At 40.0% G+C, this 17,146-nt stretch overlaps 1 protein-coding gene across 1 annotated transcript; it reads right to left on the bottom strand.

Moving 5' to 3' along the window:
* Positions 1-233: 233 nt before the first annotated feature.
* LOC120529836 (tRNA selenocysteine 1-associated protein 1-like) lies at positions 234-16,746 on the bottom strand. Its single transcript, XM_039754028.1, has 4 exons — positions 16,597-16,746; positions 11,530-11,737; positions 8,558-8,606; positions 234-734 (listed from the first exon to the last, which is right to left on the bottom strand). The coding sequence occupies exons 2-4, from the start codon at positions 11,728-11,730 to the stop codon at positions 592-594; spliced, it is 393 nt and encodes a 130-aa protein (XP_039609962.1). The 5' UTR covers positions 11,731-11,737; positions 16,597-16,746; the 3' UTR covers positions 234-591.
* Positions 16,747-17,146: the final 400 nt, after the last annotated feature.

Genomic DNA, 17,146 nt, shown 5'->3' with positions numbered 1-17,146 from the left:
TCCGCATCCCCATATGTGAGCGACAGAACCGCAAAGAGGCTAGAGCATAGCGCAAGCACGGGAGTTGGCGAGTGAAGCGAGCAGGGGGCAAAGCCCCCTAGTTTATTATATGATGGGTATGTAAATTTGGTTTATTATTTAAAACTACAAAATTTTAATTATAAATTGGTAGAGGATCAAATTCAGATAAGAGGATCTTAGAAAATAAGCTCTGCAGAAAAACAATGACTCTCTTTGAGGAGTCCACTTGTAATTTACTTTTATCCTTTTTCCCTTTCTATGCTTGAACGATACAACAGATGCAATAAGAATGGCACATTTCTCCTTGAAGTAAAAATATATTTAAATACATTGGGAAAAAAAAACATTTACATGTATAACAGAATTCTAACAATCAATAAAATGTAATTTTCACATTTTGCTGCTTTTATACAATAGAAATACAGAAATCTATATATTCAATATGGAACAGTGTCGACTTTATACAATTAGAACTTTTATCTCGCGGTTAAAACTAAAGAAAAACATTTTGTAAAAAATACTTATACATCGAATTCAGGAATTTCACCTGGACCACCCTCTCTGTGATCTTCAGTACTTGCTTACATTTGGAACTTCAGATGTGACCGTATCCAGTGGCTGCCAGTGACAGTTCATAAGCGAATCATAAAGTTCTTCACTTTGCTCGATGTACTGCCTGTTTGCGGCGTCTACGTCAATCTGCAGTTCTGGATCTGAACAATTAGAGAAAAAAAAGCAAAAAGATTCAGCAAGTTAACTTCAAGAACCACTAAAGAACTTTAGAAGCAAACAGAGACAATCAGATTCATCTGTACAACCATACAGCCGTTTATTTTCTTTTTGATGCCACACTCACAAAGCAAGTTTTCAAAACCAATATGATTTTGGTCATTTTGGGAGGAAATACTCTACAAACACATTTCACTAATCGACTGACACAACAAAACTTACTACTCAGGTCAGGTTGGGGAGCATGCACCGGTACAGCACGTTGCAGCACACACCACACAACAAAACAGCTTGGAATCCTAGTTGACAACGTCCCAGGCAGACATGCTGTCCAGTCCCACCCACCTCTGCCGCACCCAGGTGTTGCAAGGGCGTCCCCTTTGGCCTAGTCGAGCCACTCGGGTAATCGCGCCACATGGCCGTAATGCCGCACCCCAATTTCTCCAGGAGTTGGCCACCTGGCCAAACAGAGCATCTGAGAAAGAGCCATGATAAGAGAGGTGATCAAGCACCTGACTGTCAATCTCGTGCAAAGTTCCCCAGAGTTTTTTACTCTGTGAATAAAATTTACATATAAATTGAGCAACTTGCCTTTATAAATCTTAATAATCTTGTAAATGCAACCCCTGTGAAGCTCACACGCTTCACTGGTTATTAGGGTTTTTTGCATAGCAACAACCGCTACAAGGAAATGACAGATGACCACCGATCAAGGGGTTCGGGAGATCGGAGACCCACATGAAGCAACGGGTTCCGACGAGCTTTGATGCCCGGATGTGACAGCAAGTTAAAATTGCTGTGCAACAACAAGGACCTCCAGCAGGAGACTGTAAGCAGCAGGTGGTGTATCCAATTCAACCCCCCCTTGCCCCCCACCAGCAAAAATGTCAATCAAACCACAAAATCATTGACATTTCCCAATCAGGGTTTGCACAGAAATCAATGCTAGACCTCACCCCATCTCTAGTGACAATTGCAAGGTCCAAATTCCATTCTCTTTAAAAAAAAAAAAAAAAGTCATTAGCCTTCACAAACGCTCCACCTTCAAGAAGGGACATATGAGAATGCGCATTTCAGTCGCTCATTCACAGGTGACAATTGAGCATACAATGCTCGATTCTTTTTGTATCAAAGAATGAGGCACTAAATAATAAATGACATACAGTTGGCAGAACACTGCAAAGACATCAAATGCATAATGATAAAGCTGGGCAACGGACTTCTCTTCATTGTGTCGAATCGCGATGCAGCTTTCCTCTTTGTCGCAGTATGATTTCTCCTTTCTTCACTCAACAATTTAATTTGTTTTCACCTTCTTTGTATAGATTACAATTCTGCAATAAAGGTGGAATATGTTCTGACAGAATTTCTCTTGGTTTCAGTTTTTTTTTTTTATTTTTTTTTTTAAATAAGGGGCTTTGCCCCCTGCTCGCTTCTGTGGATGCTGAAGTCGGAAACAACGGGAGACAAACACCAATTTAAAGTAAAAAGCAGTTTCTTTATTCTTGGCGAGTCAAAGAGACTGCCGCACCCCCCATCTCAGTGCCACAGACTGGTCAGATCAGACAGCCTGCAGCCTAACGTGGGGCTTCCCCTCTTTGTACCTAGTTTGTGTATTAAACAAAAAATATATATGGCAGTCCATTTTGAGGTTATACATAAACTAGCAAAATACCCGCGCTTCGCAGCGGAGAAGTAGTGTGTTAAAGAAGCAATGAAAAGAAAAGGAAACATTTTGAAAATAACGTAACCTGATTGTCAATGTAATTGTTTTGTCACTGTTGTGAGTGATGAGTGTTGTTGTCATATATATATATATATATATATATATATATATATATATATATATATATTTTACACACACACACATAAACATATATATCTATACATATACACATATATACATACATATATATCTACATATATACACACACATATATACACACATATACATACATACACACACATATATACACACAAATACATATATATATATATACACACACACACACACATATATAAACATATATATACATATACATACATATCTACATATATACACACACAGCTATTTCAGATCAGTGCAATACGCTGTTTGTTAAAACGGTTGACTCCCGCTCTTTCGTGCAATAACAAATCAAATCATTCAGTTGTCTTTGCTCATATGTCATTTGAGAGCTGGACGCCTGGCATCTTTTTTTGGCCACAAGTTCGTGTCTGTTTGGTGTGAGGTTCTGTGTTGTGGAGATTCTCAGGATGGATTGCAGGTGGTCATCAGTGAGGCGACTCCTGTGTGCTGTTTTGTTAGTCTTCATCACTGAGAAGAGCTTCTCACACATATATGTGCTACCAAACATGCACAAGGTTCGAGCCGCATGTAGACAGACTTTTTTTGTTCTTCAAAGTCACCAAAGCGCCGTGCAAACTCAGTGCGCAATAACTCTAACCAGCTGCTGCATTATGGGATCTGTAGTTTATTGTGTTACCAGCGCTTCATATACCTGGGCCATTAATAACAATAATACAGTATATAAAATGATCTCGGGCGGATATAATTACGCCGGGCGGATGTGGCCCGGCCCTTGAGTTTGACACATATGGACTAAATAGAACTTGAAAAGATATATTTTTCAAATGTGATCGCGCAATTCAGATAGAGTTGACGCACTACAGCCTGCATGCCTCAATGAGTCATCCTCCCTCGCTCTTACTTTTTACCGTTCATCTAATGAATACACTGAGTATGGCTTTACCAAAACAATCATTGATGGCGAATAAAGTATCCATTATTCGAGTATGTAGAGCGGGATATATATATATATGTATGTATATATATAAAAGGTAATTTGACCAACTTAATCTTTAAACTCTGAGTAACCTTAGCCAAAATTATTTTGTACATTAGGCTAAAACAGTGTGATCATTGAACATTTTGTAATTAGATGTAATCAGAATTACTAACGGTCACGGAAGTCCAATGATCCCCAGTAAGAGCCACAAAGTCTGCTTTCTGTAATGCATCTAATTTTGCTTGCTTTTCAGTGTGCACAAAACCATGCTTTTATCAAGGCTTCGGGAAGTCGAAATGATCAGTCGTAGGAACGCGCTTTATTCCGACTCTAACATTTTTGTAGCTGTGATGTGTGCATCAGTGTAATGGATGTACCAGGAAATCATGCATTGACAAAAGTTCCCGTTTGCTTGGAATTGAAAGTGTGATTAAATGCGTTATTTTTTTAACGCGTTATGGAGGACATGCATCGAAGCTTCTCAGCTGTGCTTGTGCTAATAAAGGGAAACATTTTAAAAATAGCGTAACATGATTCTGCGTTAACCGAATATTTTTCATACGTCCCAAACCAAGAAGATCGAAGGTAAAATGAATCGGATAGCGCGCGTACATACTCAGTGCATCCCCTCTCGGGAATCGAACCTCGAATGTCCGCATTAGAGGCGAAGACTCTACAATTGCGCCACAGCGTGTGGCTTGTCTATGCGAGAGTATGTACTGTAGATCGGGATTTATATATACATTTAAATATATACCCGCGTATCGCAGTGGAGAAGTAGAAGTTATGAAAAAGAAAAGGGAACATTTTAAAAATAACGTAACATGACTGTCAATATACAGTATTTGTTTTGTGAGTGTTACTGAGTGTTGCTGTCATCAAGGATTTGATTATCATTATTTCTTTCAATCAGGTTTGTATTTGTAGGATGTGTTGTGTTCAAGTTACATTCCGTGTTTGTCAATCGTTGTAAAGATGACAGGTTTCATTCATCGATTCGTTTCTTACTGCATCAATAAACAGCTCGTCTTCTTCTTTATCTGAGACCTGACACACTGCATGCACGGGTTTTTTTACACTGTCTTCCTTTAGAGGGACATTGACTTTTTCCACCGTGTGCTTTGTTTCCACAGTAGCAGCATTTATGAATATGCTTATCAGACGCTTCATATTTTTGCTGCCTTTTCAATTGTGTAATTCGGTTTTGTTCAGCGCTCTTTGGAACTGTTGCCTTTTATCTGTGCACTGCGTCAGTTCACGTGAGCCGCTCGGTGTACATGCAGCGAAGTTCCCCAGTTGTGCTGGTGCCATCTCGTGCTATGTCCATGGCTGTATTTAATGTTACCTTAGTCCTGACACTTAAAACTTTCTCTCGCAGTTTCGCTGAGTTTGTGTCAAACACCACCCTGACCATCTCATCTTCCTCTCCATAAGCACAGTCCTTAACCCGTGAATATTTAGTGGGAGTTTGCTATTGGATTGCCGCTGACGGACAGCCTTATATGGGCAGGCACTAAATTACAAACGCCAGCGGACAGCCTGTCTATGAACTTAATTTAAAGTGTAGGTTTACATCGTGCTTTGTTTCCGAAGTAGCAGAACTCATCAATATAGTTTTATATGTCACTCGCTCACTTCTTATTGTTTCGCTGCCTTCTCAATTATATAATGCATGTTTTCTTCAGCGCTTTTTGGAGGTCTTCCCGATTTTCTACGTACTGCGTGATTACGTGGGAGGCGTGATGATGTCACACGAAACTCCGCCCCCACGGCGTTCAAGCTCATCTCCATTACAGTAAATGGAGAAAAACAGCTTCCAGTTATGACCATTACGCGTAGAATTTCGATATAAAACCTGCCCAACTTTTGTAAGGAAGCTGTAAGGAATGAACCTGCCAAATTTCAGCCTTCCACCCACACGGGAAGTTGGAGAGAGAGAGAGAGAGAGTGAGTGTGTGAGTGGAGTGAGGGCTTTGCCTTTTATTATTATAGATTAGAATAGCATGTGACTCCCTGAATTGGAATGTGTGCATTGTTTCTTTCAGATAAAGAGGTTATCAGCGCACTCACAGTTCTAATCAATATGCTCAAATAGTTTTAAGCAAGAATTCAGAAACGGTCATAATTGATTTATAATATCACAGGGAGGTCAACATTTTCTCATAAAAGAATGCAAGTTAGTCCCTTATTCTGTGCACAAGCTTAACTCTTTTTCTACCTAAATGAAGAACAAATCATATAGAAGAAATAAATCATATAACTCTGCACCATATTTAATACAAAATACAGTCCTTGGTATTGTGAGGTATCTACTAAGGCCGGAGTTGTACTTCACGCCACGCGACGCGACGCGACGCATGCTACAGTGGACGCTCCTGCTAAGCAAGCGTCGTAGTGTTTATACTTGCGTGTGTACTTTACGTAAATCTGGAGGAATCCTCCAGGTGGCAATGCGAGATATTATCACGGTCAGAACATGTTCGGCTTCTCTGTGTTGTGAATTGCCTAGAACACCTATTAAATTCTGATGACACCTTACCGCAACATCTCTGAAAAGGATGTTTATTGATTAAATCCATCAGTCCAGGGATGTGTCCATTCCAGCAAGCATTGGGCACGAGTGAGAAACAGTCCCTTGACGAGGCCTCAGCTCATCGCAAGGTGAATACAAGCACACACATACACTAGCGTCATTTTAGCAGCACCAGGTCCCCAAATCTGCATATCTTTGGAAGGAAACCGGAGCACAGTGTGGAATACAAGCAGGGAATACCAGCAACATAACTCCCTGCGAGACAGCAGTGCTATCGCTCCACCACTGTGACACCCCAATGTGTGTAATTAACAGCATTCATTATTTAAACAAAATTATATGTAAAAAAATGTAACATACACACTTTAATGCATTTCTTCATGAAAGTGATATCAAGTATAAATCTAAAGATTCTAAATGTGCAGAGAGTTGGAATATTATACATTTCATTTGTTCTGTCTGGCGATCTATTGCTGCTTTCCGCTGCTGTCAGGTCCAAGAAGCTCGTAGCGATTAAAAACTGGGATGACGTTTACGACGGTCTGCTTTAATGATAAAGTAAACTACGAGGTTAAAGTGGACATTTCGAGATTAAAGCCAAAATTTCCACTTTAATCACAAAATACACGTTTTCACCGTGTCCTTTATTTTTTTCTCAATGGTTCAAATATAACGCTATACATTATGTTGCAAAAATAAAATAAAGACGACACAAAAGACGGTATGTGAGACTTTTAAAATGTATCGTGTCATTACTTTCGGGAACTATCTACATGTGACAGAAAGCCTCTATGCCGATCCTACGGGATGGATGCGTCGATGTGGTGAAGCAAAATGCCGACATACAGATGCATTCGTGGCACTTTTATATTCAAGCGTCGCATATTCCTGATCGTAATGACATGATACATTTTAAAAAGTACTGCTCCGAAACCCCTCCTGAACAGTGATACTTGGGAAACAAGTAACAGATGCTTTTTTTCAACCTCCTCTTTGTTTGAGAAGCTGTTGGCTTGCTGCTGTATAATCTGCATTTTGTGTGGTTCTGCAAACATTTAAAAGTGTGTCCAGCACCTGAATATTTGATCTCTTTTCACTGTTCCGTTATTTCCCCGAGTAATATTTTCATATTGTTTGCACTAATGCGATCATTATTCTCATTTTTGGGCACTTTCGAATTTTCCTGCTTCCATTATCTCTAACCTGCTCTGCCTGTGTATTATGGGACTTGCGTCTGAAGGTTATAAAAGTGTCTCTGTCTCTTTTGAAAAGATCAAGTTTTGTCCCCAGGAAAAAGTCCTGTTGCAAGTTTTTTTTTTTGTAATAGAGATTACATAAAGCCTGCCTTTTTGGCAGGGGTGTGTAGGCTTTTTATATCCACTATATATTAGCATTATGTCTGGGGAAAGCCAGGTAACCCTCTTTACCAGTGCAGTACCATTCCAACGGTGAAGCAATGTGATAGCAACGTCATGCTGAGGGGTCTTTCAGCAGCAGCGGGGCTTGAGAGACTAGTCAGCACTGAGGGACTGTTGAACGAATTAAGGATGGAGATATCTTCAGTGAAAACCTTCTCCAGAGAGCTGTGGACCTGAGACTGGGTCAACTGTTCACCTTCCAACAGGACAATGACCCGAAGCACAAAGCAAAGACTGCACAGAAGTGACTTAAGAGAGAGAAGCACGCACTAATACAGCACCATTACCACACCCACCACATGACAAACCAACTCAGGATCCCAGATTAGGACCCCAGTGCAGCCATGAGACGGGCGACACCTCAACACCACACTAGTTCAGATGGAACGGAATGGCATTTACGGGATTCGAACCGGCAACCAACCTAGCCTCAGAGTCACCACTCCACCCTGAGGACAACTCAATAAACATCCTTGAGATGCCCAGCCAGTGCCCAAACATGAACCCAATTGAAAACCCCTAGATAGACCTGAAAGTATAGCTGTCTACCGATGGTCTCTATTCATTCTGACAGAGCTTGAGACGATCTGCAGGGGAAAAATGGGAGAAAATCTCCAAATCCAGCCATGTTAAGTTTGTCTCGTCAGACCAAGAAGACTCCAGGCTGGAATAGCGGCCAAAGGGTCCTCAACTAAGTACTGAGAAAAGGGGTCTGAATTGTTGAGTCAATGAGATAGTTCAGATTTTCATTTTTAATTAACTTGCAAAAATATTTCTAAAACCCTGCTTACACTTTGGCATTCTGGGCTATTAAGTATTGCTTGATGTGGTGAAAGAAATGAATTCATGGTACAGCAATATGTGAAAAACGTGAAGGGGTCCGAAGACTTTCCGAATCCACTGTATATAACCTACCTTGAGAACAAGCACTTATGATGGTAGTTAATCGGCCCACTGTTTGTGCAGTTGTTTGCAGCAATAGCTGCATATCAATGATTGGTAAGATGAATGGGATCATTAAAGTGGCTACATGAAACAGTTTAATCCAAAGTTAGTGTCGCTCATACCTTCAACAGGTTCTTCTTCTACATCTGCTGATGCCAAATTCTGTTGGTACTAGGAAAGATTGAGAAAATAATGGTTTGAAAATAGAGTCATGACACTCTATGAAAAAAACAAAAGGTGCTTAGAGATTAAAAACTTTCCACTATACAACAATCAGTAAATGTAATGAAACAAATTAATCATTTTTTTTTTCTACTACAATATGAAGGACATTTAAAAAGTTTCCGCGCTTTTATATTTTTGTTGGAAACGGGCAAGGCGGGAGGAGTAGTAATTGGGAATTAAAAAGTTGGTACGACGCTGGGAAAATTGCATCGCAAACGAAGGTAACTACGAAATTTGTTTTTGAAAATCTTAATAGTTAAAAAAAAAAAAAAGGTGCGGATATTTCTTGAATGTCCCTCGTATTTGTGAAACACACAGTGAAACAGCAGTATAATTAATTCACACACAAGAAATACAATTCATAAAAGACTAACAGCGAGTTTCCTCCGAGACACACTTGTCAGAGAAATGCTAAACATATTGGTGTACATGACAATGAAGAGAACTGAAAACTGGGGACTCCTCTAATCTAAAATACAGACCCCGATGATGAATATTAGAGATGAACAAAAGTAACAAGTGAGCAAGGGATCCTCTGTAAACCAGCAGTCCAGTATTAAATATACACATTCAGCCTTTAAAAAAATAAAACAAGGACCAGCCATTCTTTGGCTGCTTTGTTACACCGTGATAAAGAAAGTGGACTGACACAGCCATTTATGCTACAAATATTTTAGCAAAGGAAATGTATACTTTTTCCTTTGCCAGACCCTTTAAGGCCACCACCAAATAGGGTGTGCGGAGCCTGAAGGGGACCAGATTAGCAGATGATGGTTTATAGCAAACTTGTGGTTAAGAAGTTGGGATGGTCATTTATTTGTCTTTGTAAATTGTTTGTTAGAACAAAGCCTACAGCGAACAACTGTAAATACGGGCGGGGTGCAGATCTCTGCATAACCCCAGGAGGATTTGTGTGGTTTCACCTAAGAGGAGCGCGCCTTTGAAGCCAACTTTACAGGCTGCCAGAACAGGCCTTACCGGCAAGACCAAGGGATTCATTTATATTTATCAAGATCCTCTGTTCCCACCAAGTGTGGACAACCCAGACTGTAAAACTTCAGATTTTGTTTTCCTTTTTTTTTTTTAATTTAAATGTAGTACCAGTTGTGTGTTTTCAGGTGTGTGGGTGTTGGTTTGAAGGTACTTAGCTTAAGTGTTGTAAACCAAGCGCATTTATTTCAATAACACAACTTTGTGAACTTTAATGTAGTGCAATGGATTCAAAAAAAGTATTCTAACCATTTTATTTTCAATGCACTTTATTGTGTAGATAAATTTGCCACTTCTGTCGACATTACAGATGCACCAATGGCCATTTTTATGGCTAATTCTGATAAATGATATTTAAAATACTAACTGATCTGAATTCTACTTTCCAGTTTCAGAACCTGCACATCACAAGAGCATATAGGTTGTCGGAAATGTCCAAAAAAGTTAAGATGGTGAAATTCAATGTCTCATGTAATCACGAGTTGATATACATTGCTATTAGTATCAAGCTAAAAAACTAAATAAAATGTGATTTAGTACTTCTAGAAAGCTCTTGCCAAATACTCATTACTATAGTCTGCTCTGGCCTGAGATTTTTCAGGTAAGGAAGACAGACGTTTCAATGTAAGCTGACCATGGTAACTTGTGTTTATTAGCACATGACAGGACCCTGTATATGTGAAACTAATGACAGAAAACACTAAGGTCCGTGTGTCCAGTCCTCTGGAACAATCTGGATGGGTCAGTTTGGCTTTGGTGATGCGATGAGAGAGTGTGTGACGCAGGAGGAGGAGTAAAGGCACATGCTGAGAGAGTCGCCTTCAAAAGATGGCAAGTACAAAAATAATGAGGGTCTGTGAAGCAGGCTTTAGAGAAACACACTGGGGAAGAGACGTTCACACACGCAAATGGAGAAGAAAGGCACTGAAGAAACACGCCGGGCAAGAGATAACAAATATTTTTTTCATTTTATTACCATTTTTGCATAAAGGTATTAGGTACAAAACGTAGATTTCTATCAACTTTTCAGCTATTTCTGCTAATCGGAAATGGTTCTTTTTTCATTCATGCAGCTGCACAGTCTGAAATATTCAACTTTACTTTTATAATAAGGTATATACTCTCATGTAAGTTCTCCTGCGTATAACTCGGGGCTTGATTTTACCCTATAATTTCCGGTCGTATAAGTTGAATGCGGAAAACTCAAGCCATTGGTCCAAGAGATTATGACATGCTAACGCCCACCAGAGAGAGTAACTACGAAGCACACTGCCTTTCATTTCTAAGTATTGTGCCTAGTTGACCACACCGTAATACCCAAACTATTCCGAAGCAACGTTTGCACAGATTTATGATTTTTGTATCTCACACCCTCATCATAAGAGCATCCCTTATCTACGATGGAGCGTTCAATCAGAAGAAAATCTGAAGCTAGTTTTATATTTAACGTCATTGAAATAGCGAAAGAAATTTGTAACTGCGCTGCTGCAACAAAATTTGATGTGTCTGAGAAACTGGTGCAAAAATCGGAGAAGGTAAGAAGATTAAAAAAAAAAGTGTCGCATTTTTGAACGGGCGTATAAGTAGGGGTCTCATTTTAAGATTGATTTTTTTGGGTTTCAAGACGTGACTTATATGAGAGTATATACGGTAATTGTTCAATACATTATTCATTTGAGATGATTTGTTGTTGATGGTTCTTTAATGTTTATAATATAAAAAAAATATAATCATTGTCTTGCGGTTTACACCTCAAGTTTCCATCCCCATATCTGAGTATACGAGAAAGTCGAGGGGAGATCACTCCCAATTTTTTCTTTTGCTTGTATTGTAGAAAAAAAATCTAGAAAAATCAAAAGAACGTAAACGTAATAGTTACCTCGGCAGACATCTGGGCTTCTGCTGTTCCTGATGCTGCTGTCACAGAAGGATTCATCCCTGGGGCCATCGTTGTAGGACAGTATGAGCCATAATTATAATTGTAGCTGTTGTAGGGGTCATAGCCCCATTGTGAGTAATAGTTCTGATACTGCTGGTAGTACTGAGAGTAGGCATAATTGTCATTTTGCTGGTAATTCATTGTTTCACTGAAAACAAAGCAAAAAAATCATTAAAAGCTTTGAAACGCAGCATGGTAATAGAGAAGTTAAACGGAAATCACCATATGAGCAGAATGTGACTGGGTTACCGTCTAGAAAACGTTTCATTCTATGACCCAAAATTTATTTAGTTTGCCCTGTGAATCACACAATTCCTGCCACCTTCTGGGTAATACATTAACATCACACTTATGGGAGGTGTGAGACAGACAGGCAACTGTGGCCTAGTGGCTAAAGCTTTATATGGAGGGTTCTGAAAACCAGGGAACATATGAGGGTGACCAATATCAAGGAGAAGATGCAATAATGAAAATGATGCCGGGTAGGAAGCCGGGCAAAAGCTCTGCCAAGTGCATTTGTGTCATTATATACACAATACATATACACCCATATATGTATACATATATACATAAAAGTAAAATTGAATAAATCGGACTCTGCAGGTGCACAAATTAAAAAGTACCACTTCTGGTGAGTGGAAATAGCTCAAAAGTTGTTAGAAATCTACGTTTTGTACCTAACACAAACCTTAACCTTAATTTGGTTGACCTACGTGAAAGTGTACTCAAGTTATCGTGTTTAAACACACACACGGACTCAGGGAGGTCTAAAACGTTGAGATTCGTCAAAATCACGGAATGTAATTTTTGGAGGATTCCTATACTCTCTCTATACTTCGTACATGAGTAAGTCAGGGAGGTCTAAAACGGTGAGTTTCATTAAAATCTCGACATCGAATCTTTGGACAATTACAATGCTTTCCCTATACTCCGTATATGACAGAAAGTTAACACCTGTGGTCTATAGTTTAATTATAAAAATACCAAAGTTAACACTTTAATATAGGACGGAACACTTCAATGTGTCTGGATATGCAGTAGCTTAGTGTAAAAAAAAATGTTTAAAGGGATAAAGGAAAAGCAAAAAAGCAGAATCAATAGATGAAGTAACATGAAACATAAAGCCTTATAAAAACCTGATTGGAGCATCCCTACAATCTACGTATCTATTTGTCTGCCTAGTAGTAGAAGTAGTAGTATGACCCCCTGTTGCTCAGTTTATTATCTTGTTCGCTGTTCTTTTGGATGCTTGCAGCTTCTATTGATTCCTTGTATGTATTTTAACTTAGGTTTGTTGCCAGCTAAATAAATGTACTAATAATAACCAGCGGGCGCTCCGGTTTCCTCCCACAATCCAAAGACATGCAGGTTAGGTGGATTGGTGATTCTAAATTGGCCCTAGTGTGTGCGTCCTGCGGTGGGTTGGCACCCTGCCCCGGATTGGTTCCTGCCTTGTGCCCTGTGTTGGCTAGGATTGGCTCCAGCAGACCCCCGTGACCCTGTGTTCGGGTTCAGCGGGTTAGAAAATGGATGGATGGATGGATAATAACCAGTGTAACATTACAACACTCTCAAATCAGACTACTGCCTTCTCATTGTTCATGCGTGAAACACACATGGGTCACTCCATGACAAATCAACTGATTTTCCAGAAATCACACACACTTCAGGCTCAAAAAGTTCTGAAAAAAATACCAGCTGTACCCATGTTACCCAAGAAAGACCCTGAAAAATGATTTTGATACGAGATCAGCACTTTCCAAGACAAAGACAATTTTGTGAGGGGAGAAGGCTGTTAAATTTGACATGGTTTTATTTTTGTCATCAATCTCAGCAAGACCATATGTAAAGAACTAACCCACCAGCAGACTCAAATTTTGCATACTGGTACCTTTATAGGTATAGTAGTAATAAAATCAAAATGTTTGGTCCAGAGGACACTACAGGGCAAGAGCAGACCTTCAAAAATGGAAAAGAAAATGTTTGCATCTTTGGCTTTGCTATGCTTAAGCTTTTAGAAAGCAGACTTCTAACTGACGCAGCCTGGTGACATTTTTTCCACATTTAGATGCCCACACAGGGCTTTACAAAAGGTTACAAACAAACAATCTGCATCAGGGCTGGACCAGCAGACCATTCAAATGTGAAAAATTCATATTGGGTCCAATTTTCAGATGAGCTTAATTTACCATGAGAATGTCCAGACATTTTTTTTTAAATTATTTTCCTGTATCCTACATGGTCCCTTCTTTCTCAAAAAAACCAAGTCTTACTTTTCTTATGTGAATCCTTCTTTTTGATTTTCCATTCTAAATGTGGATAAACATCTTTGTCAGTAATGATTATCATCAAATTCTTCACAACTAACTTGGGTATTGGATTAACGGAAAAAAGTCAATCACCAAAGGCACATTAAGCAGAACACATGAGCAACTGCTGCTTGAGTTATCACTAAATACAACACTTGTTATAAAAGAATTTTAAAGATCTTGGTATTGAAGCAGCAGGACTGTGACCCATTTCACTCCTGTTTCAATCGAAATGCAGAGTGCAGGGCATCTCTGTCTTTGGGATCAAGAGGGTCCTGTAGCCTCCCACTGACTGTTGTAGGTGCACTAAGCAGTGCAATGGCACACTGGAATGGCACCCAACAAACATTATCTCTTTCTGAGAGCTGGCCAATGGAAAGACTGTGCGGGTTAGTCTGGACGCATGAAACATATCAGGATGTTCAATTCAACTTCACTTTTGTCATGAATCACACCAGTCCAACATTTTTCATCATATACGGTGGCTTGCAAAAGTATTCAGCCCCCTTGAACTTTTCCACATTTTGTCACATTACAGCCACAAACATGAATCAATTTCATTGGAATTCCACGTGAAAGACCAATACAAAGTGGTGTACACGTGAGAAGTGGAACGAAAATCATACATGATTCCAAACATTTTTTACAAATAAATAACTGCAAAGTGGGGTGTGCATAATTATTCAGCCCCCTGAGTCAATACTTTGTAGAACCACCTTTTGCTGCAATTACAGCTGCCAGTCTTTTAGGGTATGTCTCTACCAGCTTTGCACATCTAGAGACTGAAATCCTTGCCCATTCTTCTTTGGAAAGCAGCTCCAGCTCAGTCAGATTAGATGGACAGCGTTTGTGAACAGCAGTTTTCAGATCTTGCCACAGATTCTCGATTGGATTTAGATCTGGACTTTGACTGGGCCATTCTAACGATTGCCCTGTATTTGGCTCTATCCATCTTCCCATCAACTCTGACCAGCTTCCCTGTCCTTGCTGAAGAGAAGCACCCCCAGAGCATGATGCTGCCACCACCATATTTGACAGTGGGGATGGTGTGTTCAGAGTGATGTGCTGTGTTAGTTTTCCGCCACACATAGCGTTTTGCATTTTGGCCAAAAAGTTCCATTTTGGTCTCATCTGACCAGAGCACCTTCTTCCACATCTTTGCTGTGTCCCCCACATGGCTTGTGGCAAACTGCAAACGGGACTTCTTATGGTTTTCTGTTAACAATGGCTTTCTTCTTGCCACTCTTCCATAAAGGCCAACTTTGTGCAGTGCACGACTAATAGTTGTCCTATGGACAGATTCCCCCGCCTGAGCTGTAGATCTCTGCAGCTCGTCCAGAGTCACCATGGGCCTCTTAGCTGCATTTCTAATCAGCGCTCTCCTTGTTCGGCCTGTGAGTTTAGGTGGACGGCCTTGTCTTGGTAGGTTTACAGTTGTGCCATACGCCTTCCATTTCTGAATGATCGCTTGAACAGTGCTCCATGGGATGTTCAAGGCTTTGGAAATCTTTTTGTAGCCTAAGCCTGCTTTAAATTTCACAATAACTTTATCCCTGACCTGTCTGGTGTGTTCTTTGGACTTCATGGTGTTGTTGCTCCCAATATTCTCTTAGACAACCTCTGAGGCCGTCACAGAGCAGCTGTATTTGTACTGACATTAGATTACACACAGGTGCACTCTATTTAGTCATTAGCACTCATCAGGCAATGTCTATGGGCAACTGACTGCACTCAGACCAAAGGGGGCGGAATAATTACACACACCCCACTTTGCAGTTATTTATTTGTAAAAAATGTTTGGAATCGTGTATGATTTTCATTCCACTTCTCACGTGTACACCACTTTGTATTGGGCTTTCACGTGGGATTCCAATAAAATTGATTCATGTTTGTGGCTGTAATGTGACAAAATGTGAAAAAGTTCACGGGGGTCGAATACTTTTGCAAGCCACTGTATGCACCCAACATGGCCTCCAATAGGACAAAGGTCTAATGTGAGGGACGCATCTGATCTATCAGGAGTGTGTGATGGTGACAGGGCAGGATCTCAGCTGCCGCTTCAGTGCTGAATATTCAGACCATCAATGGACTGTCTTCACCTGACACCCAGCTCACTTCGAGTCTGCCATCTTCTGTAGGGATTTAACGGTGGTATTCAAGTACCAGCTATTCTTTTAGGCCATGGAGAATCACATTCTCTGTGCACCAACACGACACAGGTCATCGTTATTTGATATGAAAGAGTTTTGGCATTTTTGATAACTTACTGATTGAAAACTCGGTGACTACCATTACTGACACATGGTGAATTCAGCCTGTGTTTAGGATGGGAAATAAGCATTAAAGATTTGCATAAGAAATGTAAGCCACGTTCAACTCCCTCTACAGTCAGTATAAAGTCAATCACAAAGGTTTTAAGGCCTTTTGTTTTCTTCGCTCCAGTAATGCGGACGTTAGGACAATGAATAACTACGAGGTGTGCCGCGCAACAATGAATCGTATTAAATGGTCACAAAAACTAAAAAAGCAAAACTCAAATCGTCTATTTAAATGGAGATTACACTAACGTACTGAACTCACGGTCAACATAAAAAACACTTAAGGGGTTATTTTTGTTCTTGCAGGACCACAGCCTCAAACATGTAACAAAACTGTAACACGCATGATACGTATAGAAAAACTTTTTTAAAAGACATACCTTGGCTTCCAACCAGTAGTAACGAAGAATCAGGGTCAGCTTTGTTAAGTAGCGCTAACTTTGGAAACTCAGCTCAAGAAGAAGAGAAGCCTGCACTCAGCCGCGAACACATTACGTCCGGCTGAAGGCGGAGTGCAAAAGGAACCGGAAGTAGTGCTGACCGCCTACTCATTACGAGCTGCTGGTGCCATCTGCTGGACGGAGGTTGTCTATGCAGGTATGAAAAAAAAAATTCCATTTTGAAATATCCCTTATCTCCGAAAGTTTAAACGACACGTTGAATACGTCAGTTATTTACCATCCATATAAAGTCTTCTTCTTTCTTCTTTAGTTACCTGCCATTGGGCATGCTTTTCAATCGCTAGCTCTTCTATTATATTGTCTTCTGCTGTTCTATGATTTTCTTGCTATGATTTAGCATTGTCTAGATACAATAACATGTCAAACCTTTGCCTTCCTCTTGAGATCTTTCCTTCAAGTTACTGCACATGGCTCATCCAGTTTTGTTGCCGTCTTCTCACTTTTTCTAGCCCGCTCCCTTCTTCTCCAC

This window comes from Polypterus senegalus, chromosome 5, assembly GCF_016835505.1.
Source record: "Polypterus senegalus isolate Bchr_013 chromosome 5, ASM1683550v1, whole genome shotgun sequence".
Classification (NCBI taxonomy): domain Eukaryota; kingdom Metazoa; phylum Chordata; class Cladistia; order Polypteriformes; family Polypteridae; genus Polypterus; species Polypterus senegalus.
This window is presented reverse-complemented; position numbering and strand designations above follow the sequence as displayed.